Source organism: Sus scrofa, chromosome 5, assembly GCF_054392235.1.
Source record: "Sus scrofa isolate SSC_HxYL_T2T_F1_AM1 chromosome 5, Sscrofa_HxYL_maternal_Yorkshire_Landrace_v2.0, whole genome shotgun sequence".
In the NCBI taxonomy this organism is placed as follows: domain Eukaryota; kingdom Metazoa; phylum Chordata; class Mammalia; order Artiodactyla; family Suidae; genus Sus; species Sus scrofa.
In genome coordinates, this window is record NC_139387.1 from 43,264,970 (window position 1) to 43,282,553 (window position 17,584).

The 17,584-nt window shown below is 42.1% G+C and overlaps 2 protein-coding genes across 23 annotated transcripts in view; both read right to left on the reverse strand.

The window, feature by feature from the left end:
* LOC146403340 (uncharacterized) overlaps positions 1-12,835 on the reverse strand; it is a 481,678-nt gene extending 468,843 nt beyond the window's left edge. For 10 of the 22 annotated variants that reach the window (XR_014845436.1, XR_014845431.1, XR_014845438.1 and 7 more), the window contains exon 1: positions 8,143-8,301. Coding sequence is in view for 5 of the 22 variants with exons in the window: in XM_085025111.1 (XP_084881237.1) it covers positions 8,143-8,160 (18 nt within the window). In the remaining 17 variants the exon portion in view is untranslated. Of the gene's footprint in view, positions 1-8,142; positions 8,302-12,673 lie in introns of those variants that run through there. The other 12 variants (XR_014845428.1, XR_014845440.1, XR_014845427.1 and 9 more) reach the window with 2 other exon arrangements.
* Positions 12,548-14,568, reverse strand: PHLDA1 (pleckstrin homology like domain family A member 1). Its single transcript, XM_021092050.2, has 2 exons — positions 13,370-14,568; positions 12,548-12,922 (listed from the first exon to the last, which is right to left on the reverse strand). The coding sequence occupies exon 1, from the start codon at positions 14,560-14,562 to the stop codon at positions 13,396-13,398; it is 1,167 nt and encodes a 388-aa protein (XP_020947709.1). The 5' UTR covers positions 14,563-14,568; the 3' UTR covers positions 12,548-12,922; positions 13,370-13,395.
* Between the last annotated feature and the right edge of the window lie 3,016 nt (positions 14,569-17,584).

The following is a 17,584-nucleotide window of genomic DNA, read 5'->3' on the forward strand; positions in this document are numbered from 1 at the left end:
CAATAAATTTTTGAAGAAGAATATATTCTAACAACCCTATTTTTATATATGTCCATTTCAAAATATACATCTTCCTTCTTTCATGAATTTTCTTCTTGCTTAAGGTTTATATTAACCCACATGGATTATACCTGGAAAATCTCAGTCACAAATCACTTTTTATATATTTATTTTCTTATTTTTTTTATTTTTTAAGGCTGTACCCATAGCATATGGAGGTTTCCAAGCTAGGGGTCCAATGGGAGCTGCAGATGCCTAACTTCACCACAACAACTCAGGATCCAAGCCACGTCTGTGATCCTGAGATCACAGCTCACAGCAACACCAGATCCTTAACCCACTGAGCAGGGCCAGGGATCGAACCTGCATTCTCATGAATACTAGTCGGGTTCATTACCACTGAGCCAGTGTGAACTCCCATAAGTCACCTTTTAAAACAGCAGAATTAAATAGTTTGTTTTCAATGTCTATAAATGCCTTAAGACAGTTTCTATAAGTAAAATTTTTAGGTTCCCTTGTGGCTCAGCAGGTTAAGGATCCAGCATTGCCACAGCTATGGCACAGGTCACAACTACGATATAGGTTTGATCCCTGGCTGGAGAATTTCTACATGCCATGAGTGTGGCCAAAAACAGAAAAATTTTAAGTAAAAATGTATGGGTTTTGGGGGGGGGGAGGGGAGAGATGTGATGTTTAAATACTTCAAGGGATGATTTGCAAGAATGACATTTTGAATTTATATAAATTATCTTCCAAGCCTTACAAAGGAGAGTCACAGTGGAAAGAGCATTAATTAAGGATCGAGGGAGCTAGATTTGAGTTAAAATCCTGTCTTTGACTTTAATTGGCTGTACAACCAGGGGTAGGTCACTGGCCTTCCTAGCTTCATTGTTTTCCTCTGCGGAAAGGGGAGGGATGAATGAGACTTTGTTTGAACTCCAAAAATTCTACTTTCAGCTCTGATTTCAACTCACCATTCAGGTAGAGAAGAGGTATTATGGTCTCTGATTGTATAGAAAGCAAATACACAGCAGGGTCCACATGCTGTTGAGACAGCCATGCGGCTCAGATCTTCCAGCAGCTACAGGGCACTATTTATAGGCTACATGGATGTTGATTAGAACCCCAGGCAATAATTACAATTATCCTATAGAGAGCCAGTACATTGTGGCGAGGATCAGATTCACTCTCGTGCCTGCAAACACAACTCATACACTGTTACCTACCTTTAGAGTCTCCTTTGCTGTCAGAAGCAAGAAAAATTACTGAGTTGTTCTCCCATGGAGACCAGAGTCATTCTGTCCAGTGGCGGTGTTGAATCATGGCAACAGGAAATTACACAGGGGATCTGACACTACCACAAACCAAAGCTTTGTAATAGAGGTTTAGGTAGGGTGGAGCTGGCCCTCAAAGCAGGGTGCTCAAAGCTTTGAGGAAGCCAGCTGTGCTCAGTGCCATTTCAAATCCTTCAGATGTCTAGTTCCACAACCAAAAAAACTGCCCAGTCCACCTTCATGGAACATTAAAGTTACCAGGAAGAAAAGTGTGTGTGTATACACACACACACACACACACACACACACACACATATATATACACACAGATGTACATACACAAATGATAAATGTGTGCATATATATGTATACATTATATATATACACATACACACACACAAATGTTATGCATACTGGGATTTACTTGGAAGGCTCATTAAAGGCAGGTATGTGTTTAAAAACTGCAGACAAGATTTGTAGAAGTGAACATCTCTCCAGCAGCTAGAAACTAGAAAGAGAATATGCCTCCAACTGTTGCAAGTTTGGCCTCTTTGACTGTGATGATTCACAAAGCTGGTCTGCTCTTTGGAGGTGATGAGTCAGTCTTGACAGAGTAAGCCACACCACTCAGGAGAATTTGCTACAGCAAAGTTCAAAATACTTGCAAAATAACTAAACCGACAGCTTCAGTAGGAACTGAACTGTATGAACTATCAGCTTCAAGAGAAAGCCAGTGGAGGACAGTGACATAATTAAAACTTTTAAAATCCTCAAGAGTCATTTCCTGTTTCTGTAAGGTAGCTGAATACTCCTTTATCAGTTGCTTCGAAAGCCCAGGATGTCTGGTCTTAAAGGACTGTGGAGGGGTTTCCTTGCTCTGTTAAAAATGACTTCTGGCATTGAGGGTATGCAATGTAACCACATTGACTACTTCTTCAAGTTTTCATTTCTGGCATTAACTAATCATCCAATGCATCAGGTGAACACCCTGGCAGGGAGCAAGTCACTTCCACATGGACCCCACCTCAGAGCATCTCATCAAAGGGTATCAAAGTCATCCTCTTTGTCCTTGGGTCCTAGCAATCCCTTCAAAATAAAATCAGATTTAGGTCTTTTTTTTTTTTTTCGTCTTTTTACGGCCGCACTTGCGGCACATGGAGGATCCCCGGCTAGGGATCTAATCAAAGCTGTTGCTGCCGGCTGACGCCAGAGCCACAGCAATGCCAGATCTAAGCCGAGTCTGCGACCTACACCACAGCTCACGGCAACGCTGGATCCTTAACCCACTGAGAGATGCCAGGGATTGAACCTGCAACCTCATGGTCCTAGTCGGGTTTGTTTCCACTGCACCACAATAGGAACTCCAAAAATAAAACCAGATTTAAAATAACCCTCAGACTAGGGAGACTTGCCTCCATCAACAGCCCTCCTGAGATCATCTAAATCTCCAAAGACATCCCGCCCCAACCTATGCCATCTTTGATAACCTGACTCACTTTGCAGGGAAATGTGGCCAGGGGTAGGGCACACACATCATGGCACTCATTGCCTTTCTCTGTTGTGAAGGTTTCCAACTAGGTCTTTGGAACAAAACAAAGAAAGGAAGAACACCTCACTAAATGGATTTATATGGCCAGTGAGTTTATTACTCAGGTTCTTCTGTGTCAATAATTCCAGACAGTTGCAATGTTATATTCATTTGATTCCTTCCATTTGAATATAAATATAAATTTGGCTCAAGTACTACAAAAAATGAGGGATTACCTGATGCTATTTTTCTAGTTTTGATAACTTCTCTTTTCTTTTTGTCTTTTAAGGGCCACACCTACAGCATTTGGAAGTTCCCAGGCTTGGGGTCAAATTGGAACTGTCCTGCCTGCCTATGCCACAGCCACAGTAACACAGGATCCAAGCTGTATCTGCGACCTACGCCACAGCTCACAGCAACATTGGATCCTTAATCCACTGAGCAAGGCCAGGGATCAAACCTGCATCCTTACGGATACCAGCTGGATTTTTTTTTTTTTTTTGTCTTTTTTGCCATTTCTAGGGCCACTTCTACGGCATATGGAGGTTCCCAGGCTAGGGGTCTAATCGGAGCTATAGCTGCCAGCCTATACCAGAGTCACAGCAACGCTGGATCCGAGCTGAGTCTGCAACCTACACCACAGCTCACAGCAACTCCAGATCCCTAACCCACTAAGCAAGGCCAGGGATGGAACCTGCAACCTCATGGTTCCTAGTCAGATTCGTTAACCACTGAGCCACGACAGAAACTCCACCAGTTGGATTCTTAACCTGCTAAGCCATACAGAAATTCCAACACTCTATTTCTTAAATCCAAATTATTGGAATTGGAATACACATATGTTTTCTATGTCCATATATAGATATACAGGTATAATAAGTACACAGATGTAATATCTAATCCCTCTTAAAATGGCACCCAGAAAATAACAATGTTTTCATTTACGTAATGCTTCTCTGTGAGTAAAGTATGTAAATGGTGCACTTGAAATCATGTGGATTTCATTGCCACTTCATTGTACATCCATAATAGCTCCTTGAGGGCAGGGCTATTATTTCTACTTACAAATGAGTAGACTAGGACTCAGAGATTAAGCGAGCTGCCTAGTGTCATAAGACTAAGCAGAGTTAGAACTAGAATCCATGGAAAAAATAAAAATCATTAAAAAAATTTTTAATAAAAAATAAATTAAATTTAAAAAAAGAACTAGAATTGAAGTCCATGCTCTTTTCGATATGATGTATGCATGAAGATATGTACTGCAGGAGTGTTGATAGCAGCATGAAAACAAACAATAGATGACAACAGGCAAATGAATGAAATAATACATCAACTCAATGGGATATTATACTGTCATTAAAATTACCATTTTAGGTTCCCTGGTGGCTTAGTGATTAAGGATCTGGTGTTGTCACTGCATGGCTCAGGTTAGTGCTGTGGTTCTGGTTCAGCCCTTGGACTGGGAACTTCTGCATGCCATGGGTATAAGCCCCCCAAAAAATTACCACATTTTTTTTTCTTATATGGCCACACTCATGGCATATGGAAATTCCTGGGCTGGGGAGTGGGTCTGAGATGCACTGGCGACCTACAGCACAGCCATGACAATGCTGGATCCTTTTAACCCACTGCACTAGGCTAGGATCAAACCCATGCCTCCACAGCAACCTCAGCCTCTGCAGTCAGATTCTTAACCCACTGCGCCATGGTAGGAACTCTAAAACTACCACTTTAAATAATAATAATGAGGGTGAGAGCTTCCATGGATTTACTGCTTACTTTGTGTTGTGACAGGAACAGTGACAGCTCATCATGTAAACTATCTAATTTTGGGTTCATAACTATGAAACAGGTACAATCACTGTCTGCATTTTACACATGAAAACTGAGGCTAGAAATGAGGGAAGCAACCCCATTTCCCATCGCATCCAAAAGAATCAAATACCTAGGAGTAAACCTACCTAAAGAGACAAAAGACCTGTACTCTGAAAACTATAAGACACTGATGAAAGAAATCAAAGATGACACAAATAGATGGAAAGACATACCATGCTCTTGGATTGGAAGAGTCAATATTATCAAAATGACTGTACTACCCAAGGCAATCTACAGAGTCAATGCAATCCCTGTCAAATTACCAAGGACATTTTTCACACCACTCGAACAGAATATTTTCAAGTTTGTTTGGGAGCACAAAAGACCCAGAAGAGCTAAAGACATCCTGAAAAAGAAAAATGGAGCTAGAGGAATCAGCCTCCCTGAATTCCCTCCTTATACTACAAAGCAACAAACATCAAAACTGTATGGTACTGGCACAAAGACAGAAATAGAGATCAGTGGAACAGGATGGAAAGTCCAGAATTAAACCCACACACCTACAGCCAACTAGTCTATGACAAAGGAGGCAAGAATATACAATGGAGAAAAGACAGCCTGTTCAATAAGTGGTGCTGGGAAAACTGGACAGCCACATGTAGAAGAATGAAATTAGAACACTCCCTAACACCATACACAAAAAGAAACTCCAAATGGATTAAAGACCGAGATATAAGACCAGATACTATAAAACCCTTAGAGGAAAACATAGGCCAAACCCTCTCTGACATAAAACGACAGCAACATCTTCTCAGATCCACCCTTAGAGTAATGACAGTAAAAACAAAAATAAACAAATGGGACCTAATCGAATGTAAAAGTGTCTGCACAGCAAAGGAAACCCCAAACAAAATGAAAAGACAACCCACAGAATGGGAGAAAATCTTTGCAAATGAATCAACTGACAAGGGATTCATCTCCAAAATTTATAAACACCTCCTGCGATCAATACCATAAAAACAAACAACCCCATCCAAAAATGGGCAGAAGAGTCTAAACAGACAGTTCTCCAAAGAAGACATACAGATGGCCAAAAAGCCCATGAAAAGATTTTCAACATCACTCATTATTAGACAAAGGCAAATCAAAACCATCAAAACCACCTTACACCAGCCAGAATGGTCATCATCAAGAAGACTACAAACAATAAATGCTAGAGAGGGTGTGGAGAAAAAGGAATCCTATTCCACTGTTTGTGGGACTGTAAATTGGTGCACCCACTGTGGAAAACAGTATGGAGATGCCTCAGAAAACTAAAAATAGAACTACTATTTGATTCAGCAATCTCACTCCTGGGCATCTATCCAGAATCATGACTCGCAAAGACACATGTACTCCGATGTTCATTGCAGCACTATTTTCAATAGCCAAGACATGGAAACAACCTAAATGTCCATCGACAGAGGAGTGGACCAAGAAGATGTGGTATATATACAATGGAATATGACTCAGCCATTAAAAGGAAAGAAATAATGGCATTTTTAGCAACATGGATGGACCTAGAAATTATCATGCTAAGTGAAATCAGTCACACAATGAGACACCAACATCAAATGCTATCACTGACATGTAGAACCTGAAAAAAGGACAAAATGAACTTCTTTGCAGAACAGATATGGACTTGCAAACTTTGAAAAACTTATGGTTTCCAAAGGAGACAGGTTGTGGGGGGTGGGGGGATGCGCTGGGGGTTTGGGATGGAAATGCTGTGATGATCATTGTACAACTATAAATGTACTACATTCATGAGTAATAAAAAAAAATGAAAAAAAAACCTGAGGCTAAAATAAATTAAATCTCTTGCCCAAGGGAACTCAGCTAATGAGATCCAGACTTTTTAACTCTACAGCAGATTTTCTCAACCTTGGCACTATTGACATTTGAGGCTGGACAATTCTTTGTTGTAGAGGACTGTCCTGTGCACTGTAGGATACTTAAAAGCATCCCTGCCCTCTACCACCATTTGTGAAAACTAAAAATGTTTCCACACATTGTCAAATGTCTCCTGGGGGAGAAAAATCACTCCAGGTTGAGAGTAACTACTCTAAAGCATAAGCTTAATCATTGTGCTCCCTTTCCAATACCACCAGCCTTCCTACACAAACATGGGGGTGGAAATATATATATTCATTCACACACACACACACACACACACACACACACACACAGAGTCACAGACAAGATTCCCTGAGAAACAGTTTCCAAGACTCTGAGATTTGACAATATGAGGTTTTGAGGGGAGGGGAGAGGATTCTTAGGTACCTCACCTGTGAATAAGCAAGGGGAACAAGGTTGAGCCGAGGGAGAGTTGAACTACAAAGCCAACTCTTTGTTGAGATAGGCCTCAGCCACTTCTACAGGGAGCAGGGGAGCTGAAATGCCCCTTTCCATTTGTCCTGACTGAAGACCACCAGTCCTAGTCTTTACCCACTCCCCACAGGAGGGAAGTGTCCTAGGATGAGATGGCTCCCTGATACAAGGCAGAGGACGATTCCAGGGAAAGGACTCATTGACAGCATGACAGATGCCAACAGTCTCATACCTGGGAACCAAGTACCCTCTCTGTCCTGAGGTGGCAATGTAGGTGGGGTACCACAGAAGCCTCTACAGACACACATGAATATTTTGATTGTTTCATTGTGACTCACTTAAAATACATACACATGTGAACCAAGACTGGAAAGTGATAAGCAAATGAAAATAGCAGTACTATACATAATGGCTTTTTTCTTTTTGTTAAAGTTGAAAACAAAGGTGTTGTCATCATACCGTTCTCATTTAAAAGAAGTGCTGAGGTCTCAGGTAATAAAATTCATATCTTTAAAACACCATATATTATTTATTTATATGGTTATAATGATCCCCAAACCTGCTTATTTGCCTAAAAAGCAAGAAGCTTCCCTTCATAGCAATGCTAGGTACTAACTTATTAAACCTAAGCACTAACTTATTAAACCTTCTCAATAACCAGAAAGCAGAGACCTTTATTAACTCCCTTTTGCAGAGAAGGAAATTGAGTTTCCAAGAGGTTAAGTAATTCAAGATCTACAGAGCATTTAAGTGGTGGACATGAGACTTGAACCCTTGTATATGACTCACAAATCCTGGCTCTTACCAACCCTGCTTTACCACCTACTTCATACATTTATTTCACATGTACCCCTGAAGTTAATTCACAGTGGCAGTGATTTGTCTTCTCAGATTTAATTTCTTCTTTAAAACAAACAAAATAAAAACAGTAGCATAATAAATCTCTCAATGTAAGACTATGCTAAGAGATAAAAATGGGCTTCAAATTTCCTATTTTAAAGTCTTTTTGAGATTTAAAGACTTTTAGATGCCAATCAAGACCATAAGTTATGCTACTTTCCATTAAAGAATCAAGTCTGTTTTCTGCTCTCTATACAACACGGGAAGCTTTATACACCTATTTAAAAGATGACTCTCTCAGAGTCAAGGCTTTACCTTCTTCAGGAGGGACATGAGAGGACTCAAATCTCTCTGGGACCCAAGAGGGAACTGCCTCCAAGCTCATTCACTAGGGATCATTTCGTATTCTCTGGGCACTATGGAAAGAGTCAACGCAAATGCATTAGCATTCTAAACACAATAATTATATCACCAACAAATCTGAGTGAAGTTTTATATCCTATATTCGAAGTGTCCACGTACTTTTTAAAACGATTTTAAAATCTCCATAAATGCTCCCTCTCCCCAGAATGGTCATGGCCTTTACAATGGCCAAGCCCTTTAGCTCTTTCCTCCCATAGGAATACAGTGTATATGCCAGATGAGTAAGACCTTCAAAAGGTCCACAGGCCGGTCATCTCAACAGATACTTTATTTGAAATGGAATGCATTTTAAAAATAAGAAAAATAAATCACATCTCTCCAAAATCATTTCAGAGACATGTTTACACAAATTATGACCACTTCATTAAGCTCACAAAAGAGATAGTTTGTAAAGCATATGATACATGGCGATGCTTGCTTTTCAAAGCTGGCTTGTGCATTACTCTGAAATTTTAAGCAGAAGGCTGATGGGGAATGTAACAGAATAGTTTTTTCTTTCTTCTCAAAATAAATATAGTGATCTGGAAGGATCACCTGTTGTTAAAATCTGCTTCCCCACCACCCAGCCGATCACCAGCAGGCCAGCTTCAAAACAGGTTAAGATTTTTTTTGTTTTGTTTCCTTTCCTTTTCTTTTTTGGCCCCACCTGAAACATATGGAAGTTCCTGGCCCAAGGTCAAATCTGAGCCACAGCTGGGACCTATGCCATAGCTTTGACAATGCCAGATCCTTAACCAACTGCACCACAGCAGGAAATCCCCAGGTAAGAGTTTTTATGCAGCTTTTATGTAGCTGCTTCTAAAGGTCCAGGGTCCTTCTGCTTCCGTCACTGGACAATAATGCCCTTTCTAAGAAACCCTGTTGGTCTAGGACATACCACCCTGAACTCGCCCAATCTCGTCTAAGAAATCCTGTTGGATCCTGTGTACTCCATTTGGCAGATGTCCCGCCCACAAAGTCACAGATCACTTTGCCATCCAATCTCATGTAAATCGAGATTGGCTATTCAGCACTGCACCCTTTAAACCATGTCAAGAATTTGGAAAATAGTTCTTAAAAACCCAACCAATACAATTCTACAATTAATGCATCTTAGGTAAAGAAGTGCATTTCTCTTGAATCATGGCTAAGTTTAATATTGAGCTCTATAATTCCCAAATTTAAATTTTATTCTGCTAAGACCATTTTATTGGTAAAGCAAAAACCAATTAGTTTGATATTTACAAAAAAATCTGAAACTCACATATTTATAGGCCCATCCTCATCCTACAATTTTTATTTTCTATGAGATCGCTTCAGTTTCATTCAAGTCTTAGATCCCTCTTCTAAACCTACCATGGAACAGGACACTGTAAACACTTGGAGCCAAGCTAAAGCCAAGTCACCTTCCTTGGGAACAGGAAAAATGGGATGTGTTAGAAACTCACACACTGGCAACAAACTCGTATAGTGGCAGATTTAAAATGAAGAAGTCTTTAAGAGAAATAGTGTTTGGTATATGACAGCAAAAAAAGTTAAAACAAGCTTTTTAACTTAAACCAGACTTCATAACAGTGTTAGAGGAACTTTTTTAAGCAACAAATTGGGCTTTGTTTTTTTTTTGTTTTTTTTTTTTAACCTCCACTGGAAAAATATGTGAAGTGAAATTATAAAATTAGTTTGATTTCTCCATGATGAGAGAATCAACCTTCCTCTAGGAGGGAAATGTTCATTTTGAAAGGGCCCTTTATAGCCATTTACTCTGACCTCAGCACTCCCTGTAGGGCATACGCAGATCTATGTGGACTTCCACTAAGAAAGTATATCCAAGGGGTTTCATATCAGTGCTAGTCATTCTCAGGGACCGGCATGAGAGCAAGTAAAAGAAGCACTGTGTGAAGCAAGAGAAACTACCTTCTGGGTGCTGGGGTTACATATTTTTTCCTTCTTTCATTCATTTGTCCCAACAAATAGTTATTGAGATCACTGTGTATGAGGCTTGATGCCAACACAATTTCAAAGACAAAAAGTCCAGTTTCCAGATAGGACATTCCTTTAAATTTTCCAATCTTTTACATTTTATGTTTGTTTAAGGGGTGGGTTTTCTAGTGGACCTGTCCTATCCTTCTTCCTTTTTGTGGGATGAAAGAAGTATCTTTACCTTTCTCCATGAAGGTGATTTGTCCGGCCTCATAATCTCCTAGGTGGTTTGCATCGTTCTCTTGCAGATAAAATAGAGCCACCAACACATTAAATAATTTGCATTTGTATTTTCTTTTGTTGAGTATTGTTAAGCATGCTCATTTGTTGTTGTTGTTTATTTGGAAAAATTATTAAGCCATAGTAAGTGTTACGCAACAAAAATCATCCTACTCCTCTCCTAATTTCTGAGGTTTCACAGTTAAACACTAAGAGGGGTTCAGACTAGAGAATCACTAAGAGAGTCAACTCAATATAAATGTCACAGCAGAGCAAGGACTAAGAGCTGTGTAAAAATAAGACAAGGAGCCATGATTCTGGTGGGCATGTTAAGAACCACAACTACTGCAGGAAAGAAAAAATTCTAGCAGTCAGGAGGGAGCCTGAGGTTTTTTTTGTTTGTTTGTTTGTTTTGACAACCCTACCTAGCCTATAAGTAAGCTAACAAGATACAAATGCCTTAAAAACCTACATGAATCTTAACTTTTAAAGTATTTGGTCTGGATTTTACTTTTTTTAATTGAATAAGAATTTGAAAGAACAATCCTAACCTGGAAAAAAGGCTGTGGTTTAATTGGGGTTAGAGGATCTGCATGTATTAAAACGATAGTACAATGAGGCATTATTAAAACATAACAGCAGTAGTTTCAAAGAAGTCAAACCCAGCTTGACTTAAGAACTCTTGAGATCTGCTCTCTGAGCCTCCTATTATGTATGGATTTTTTCACAACTGCAACTTAGCCTCTTGAAGTGGGAATCCACTTAAGTTTTGCTTGCCATTTGCTTGAATTGTATTTCCCCCTGGCACTTTCTGGATTAGCATTATGATCTCAAATCTTCATCATTTACATATTGCACTGAGAAATAATTTGACCTTGAAACTGCTTTTTAGATGGAGGAGAATAAAGATATTTATTCATTTTATGAAATTCTATTGCTATTTCTCACCTATAGAACTTAGCAGCGGCTTAATACTGACCACTCCAATTTGGTAGCTGGAAAAATACTGATCAAGACTTTGTGAAAAAGATAATGGAATACAGAGACCTGTTAGTAAAGCCATGCAGATAGGAAGTGATTTTCCCCAAGAGAATTTGGGAGCATCTATGGCTCTTTTTAAACTTAAGTAGCATCTGCCCTTGTGGATTTTGACCATCCTTTTGATTTAACACAGAAGAGGGTTTGTTCTACCTTTAAAAGCACATCCTCTTCTTCCATCCCCCCAACACGCTCCTCCCTCAGAATCTTGAACAAGCTGCTGCTAAAACAAGACTGGGGTTGTTTTCTTACTGCAAATCCAGTGTTTATCCAGTCCTTCCTTTTTCAATTTCTGAGTTTAGCTAACCTAACAACAAAACATATAACCCTCGGATTTCTCACAGAGCAATAAAAAGCAAAACAGTTGGTGTCTCTGATCAACATTATTCTCAGAATGCAAACAAAAAGCTATGACTAGTCCTTTGAAATATTTACAAACTGTATTTCAAACTATGAGATATTAGAATATGCTTTTAGAACAAAGGAAAAAGGCCAAAAAATGTGATTCATGTAAGTGTGCAAAGCTCTTAGAGAAGGGTAATCTCTACTGTGGATAAGAACACAAATGTGCTCTCCATCAAGTGAAATAATTATTTTTCCCCACTATGTTTTTTGAAATGAAACATCTAATGCATTCATACTCAGAAATCATAGAAAACTCCTTATTAAAACCTTCACGTATAGATGATCTAAGCAAGGCTTTTCCTATAGCAAACCCAGCTCTCTCATATTTTCAGGATATGATCATCCTGCCATCAGTTGGGGTTATGGTTTAAATATTTTGAATTAGACATTACTACTGATTCCTTTTAGAAAAACAAGTAGATTTTATAATTATACAATTCTGAACATTTAGCTTCTTTAAATTTCTATTCTACACAAAATATATGTCGAAGAAAAAAAAAAAACTTCCCAAAAAAAAAAAAAAGTAACATCAGAGAGTTTAATTTCAACTACCTGGTATAACAATGAAGTGTCAGACCTTCTGAAAATGCCCTAGGAATAATGGACTCTCAACGTGTCCCCTCCACCACCCTTTTACTTTCTTCTTTCCCAAGATTAGAACTTACTAGGGAGCAGGTTTTTGAAAATAAAGTTTCTTTTTTGAAAAATGGCCTACATTCAGAAATGTCTTAGAACAAGCATTTTAAAAAAAAACCTAATAAATAATCATAAATCAAAATACATTAAAATAAAATTACAGTACATCATCGCTCCTAGAAGGTCCATCATACTGGAAGATCCTTTTCAAAGGTTCATAAATAAAGCCTTCTGGACTCGAGATCATTTCTTGCATTGTGATGAAGAGTATGCAGAAAACTAAGTGAAATCACAAGTTATCAGTCGGGTTATGTCCAAACTACTTGATCTGCTGCGGACTGGGAGACTGTTTTGCTTTCGATCCAAGTGAAGACAATAGAAAGGTGCTTGTCCCACTTCCTCAAGTCCTCAAAACCTGAAAAGAAATGACACGGATTTAAGTGAGTGGCTCAGACTCCTCCAAGACCCAGTTCTCTTCAGGCCTGGCCGGCGGACAAAGCACGCTCAGAAAGACATCGGGATCGCTCCCTTGAGTGCTGAGACACAGTCCAGTGGTGCTGGTGACAAGGAGAGAGTCAGCAGCGACGCTGGGTGCACACCACAGAACATGCGTGTCAGCGTGGGCGGGAGGCGATCCCGAAGTCTCTGCCTGGCCGGAATCCCGCCACCCTCCCCTCTCTGCCCTCTCCTCTCCTGGCTCCAGCTTGCTTCCCTTCTTTCCACCTCACAGAAAGCTGGATTGATTTCTCATTTTTCCACTCAAGAGCCAAACCTGTGAACAGGTTTCCTACTCCTAACACCCTCAACTCCCCAGACCCACCCCTCCGAAGGGTCCTTAGTACCCAAGTTGCCAGAACCTCACCTTGTCTGGCCCAGGTGCTGCCCTCTTCAGGCAGAGTTGGAGGTGCTGCGGAGAAGCCGGTGACCGTGCGGCTGCGAAAGCGGTTGTTGGTGTGCGTGTGGATGCGGATGCGAGTGTGGATGCGGATACGGGTGCGGGTGCGGATGCGGATGAGGGTGGATCTGCTGCGGCTGAGGCTTGGGTTGTGGCTGGGGCCTGGGTTGGAGCTGTGGCTGGGCTTGGGACTGGGGCTGAGGCTGGGGCTGAGGCTGGGGTTGGGCTTGGGGTTGAAGCTGCGGCTGCGGGGGCTGCTGCTGGACCAGGTGCTGCTGCTTCTGCCGCGTGGACTTGACCGCCAGGATGGCCTGTCGATTCTTGTACTGCACCATCTGCAGCGTGATTTCGGCGTTCCACCCCTGGTCTTGCGGGCACCGAAAGTCGATCTCCTTGCCCTCAGCCATCACCACAGTGAAGTACATATACTTGCCCTTGCGCTCTACGCAGTCCACGGTCTTCATGTTGGAAAAGTGCAATTCCTTGAGCTTGACTGGCGGCTCAAGGCTGGCCACAGCGGGGCCCCCGGATTGGGACGGCTCAACCGACCCCTGACCGGGTTGTTGCTGCTGCTGCTGCTGCTGCTGGTGTTGCAGCTGCTTGGGCGGGATGAGCAGCAGCCCCTCCTCGGTGAGAATGCAGCACTTTTTCTTCCAGAGCTGCAGCAACCCGTCGCTGCGCTTTTCCAACACACCCTCCTTCAGCGCCTTGCAGCCGCTGCTTTCCAACATCCTCCCGGCATAGGGCGAGCCGCCGATCGGCTCGGCCTCTCTACTTCCAGCTGCCCTGGCCGGGGGCAGCAGCAGCAGCCGCGCGCCGTCCTCGCCCCAGCGGCTCCCGCGGCCACCCGCCCGGAGCGCGCAAAAGAGGCTAACGCGCAGGAAGCAGAGAGGCTGTGGCGGCGGCGGCTCGGGGTCGGGGCAGCAAGGTAGCCGCGTCCTGATGCGCCACAAGGTCCCAGAGCTGCGAGCCGCCGGGCCTCTGCCTTCCTCCTGCAAGCGCTCACTGAAGGGCACTGGCCGGGCCCCCTCGCGGCGCTTTTGAATGGACCATCCCCCCCACCCCCGAGTGACACCCAGCGGAAAAGGCGGCTCCTGGCGCCCGCGCCGCGGGGGAAAGCCCAGCTCTGAAAGGCGCTCTGCCGCCGGCGTACGCCTCATTAACTTGGGGCCTTTCCAAAGCCGGCCGCGTCCACGCCCCCCCGCATCCCTCGCTCCGCCTCTCGCCGCCCACTGGCTTCCGCGCTCCTTGGCCGGGATCGCTGCAGGGCCCTGAGCCCCGGAAACTCCTCTCCTCCGCCTGGGGCCACAGCCGCCCGGCGAAGAATGCCGACGCGCAGAGGGTGCTAAGAGGCCATCCCCAGCCCTCCCTCCTCTCCTCCCGGTGGGGCGCTCTGCTAACAGCTTCAGAAAATGTTGGGACTACGAGGGTGGGTACAACTACCAGACACTGTCTAGTATGCCAATCCTCTGCCCTTGGGAACCAGCCCTGGGGATTCGCGCTGGGCTCCAAGATCCCGTAGAGCCCGCGTCCTGGCCCAGGCGAGTTGGGAGGCTGAGGGTGAGGCTCGCGAGCCGAGAAAGAGTGCCCCCCTTCCGTAAAAATCTCAGCGCACAAAGGCAGTGAGGACAGGGTGTCTTCACGCTCATTCGCTTACGGTCACTAACTAGCCCTTCTTGGAGCTGAGTGGCGATACTTGAGGCAATAGCGCTACCGTCTGTCCCGTTTGGAAGAGGTAGGGGAAAGAGACCCACTTGAGACCTCACCTTCCTTTACTCGGGCCAGGAGCTCAGGCAGGAGCCTCTCTTCACCCGTTCGCAAGCTCTCTAAATTCCTTCTTAACCCATCCGTACAGCCTACAGTATCTCACACATATTTGAATGTGAATTTGTAACTCGTCTTACAAACCCAGGAAATGACCCGCATATTTCAAGGCGGTCGAGCCCTCCAAAACCTGCAGGTTGGCCCTGCGGGCCCCTCTTTGCAAACGCCCAACGGTTTAGATCACTTGTGACCTCATTTACCAGTAATGTGGGGAAGGAAATGCTGCACTCGCCCCTAGCTCCCTTCTACTCCGTTTAAACAATTTCTATAAATTCTGGGAAACATAGCAGAATAAAGAGCATAAACTGAGACCAAAGCTCTTGGGGAAATGTATTAAGTACACAGAGAACCCCAACTAGGTAACGATCTTAAAAATATGAAGAACTACACAAATTAAAAAATAAATAGGAACAAATGTCTTAAACATACCTCAGATAGGTAGTGTTTGATAAGTACTTATTGAACACTTATTTGTTCATGACCCTGTTCTAAGTGTTGGGGATAGTGTTTTAACATAATAAAGAAAAAAATGCCAAAAACAAACCAATAAAAAAGAAATCGGGGTGGACAAGTCAGAGTGGCCCAGGTAAGAGGAAAGGCTGCTCCTTGAGCACAAGGACAAAGGGAAAGCTTGGCTCATCTGTAGTTTCATCTGGCTGGAACAAAGAATTCAAAAGGGAGACAGATGAGCTTGCAGAGCTGAGCAAGAGTCAAATTCTTTGTGTGTCGTGCTTAAGAAATTCGAAGTTAATCCCAAGGTAATCAAGAACAAAGGGTAACTTTTAAACACAGGAAGGTCCTGAATTTTAATCTAAAGAACAACTTTCCAGCAAATGGGACAATTCAAGCACAATCCTGAGACCTAAATTGTACTTAGCAGGTTCTCAGGGCCTTCACATTGTTAATGAATTAGCACTCTTTTAAGAGAATAGCAATTATTAAAATTATGTAATTTTAATTTCTAGTAAGTCCACATTTAAAAAAAAAATCTATACACCAATGACCAACCCTACACCTAACATCTCAGTTTTTTCTCTACCTTTATAGGACAAGTGAGCATTCCTGAGAATTTCTACATGACCAGCTGTTCCTCTTTTTAACAGAATGCAATTCTTCAGCTCATTTAGAAAGGATACTTCTTTTAAATGGGTAATTCAGAGTCTCTCAGGGCAGGTGTAGTTGGAAAAACATTTCATATGGGAAAATGATACAATACAAGCTTGAGTGGGTAAAAATATGATGTATTCTGGAAGTCCAAGCCATTTTCTTAAGAGATACACACGGTTTGGTGTTTGCTCACCTTCTGCAGTTTATCAGGATGTAACAAGTGCATTCTATCTAAATTACTTCACACTGTCTGAACAACCAGCACGATTTTCAAGAGCACTTATTTTTTTATAACTAGACTTTAAAACTCAGAATATCCAGTTGGGTATTTCAGGACTTAGTGACTTTATAAATGGCTCAGTGTACAATTTGCCTTCCCAGACCATAATGGAATTGATTATTAGAGATCTCAGCGCAGGAATCTTGTAGATTGATGACAATTTTGTTCTCAATTTCACCAGTCACCACCAACTCACAAAAATGACCACACTACCATTTTTTAAAGACAAATAAATCCACAGAAAGCAAATTGCAGGAAATAACTGTTTCCCTAAAAAAACCCCACAACTTCAGTTGTATATACTGAAAACCTACAAACGTCACTTAAAAATTACTAAAGTTTAGAAAATTCACTAACAAATCATTGCTTTGGAAAAAAGTCTGGAAAGCCTATTAGGTAGGGCCTGCCAGATAAAGATGTCTGTTGGGAGCATCTGACATGGCTGATCATCTCTTGGATACAGTTCTTCACTGACTTCAAGGTATCACCTAGTTTTCCTTCCACTTTCCTGGTCAGTCTCTCTCCTCTACAGGTTCCTCCTCTTCTCAACCTTTTAATCTTTGAGTCCTTGGTTCTCTTCTTATCTACACTCACTCCTTTGTTGATCGCATCCAGTCTTATCCTTGATTGCATCCAGTCTTATCCTTTTCAATAACAGCTATATGCCCAAGACTCCCAAATTTATCCAACTGCTTGTTGTCAAAGAATAAAACAAAGACCACCAAAGTTAAAAAATAATAATATTAACATGCCAGGCAAGGGCACATATACTGCTGAGTAGTTCACTAGAGGAGAAAATCTGAGGGGTTTTTCATAGAAAACAGGGTTCATAGAACTTTTGCTTAAATAAAAAATTTAAAGAAAGCATGCCAATAGGATGGAGTCCATAGGCTTATATAAGATTGGTTGAAACAAATTCCTAGATAGAAGTGGTTCAGTAAGGATCTGGAGGCAAAGATCATGGTTAGAAC

What these genes read in the sequence shown, in the direction of transcription:
- PHLDA1 (XM_021092050.2), bottom strand. Translation starts at nt 14,562, where the DNA reads ATGAGGCGTACGCCGGCGGCAGAGCGCCTTTCAGAGCTGGGCTTTCCC.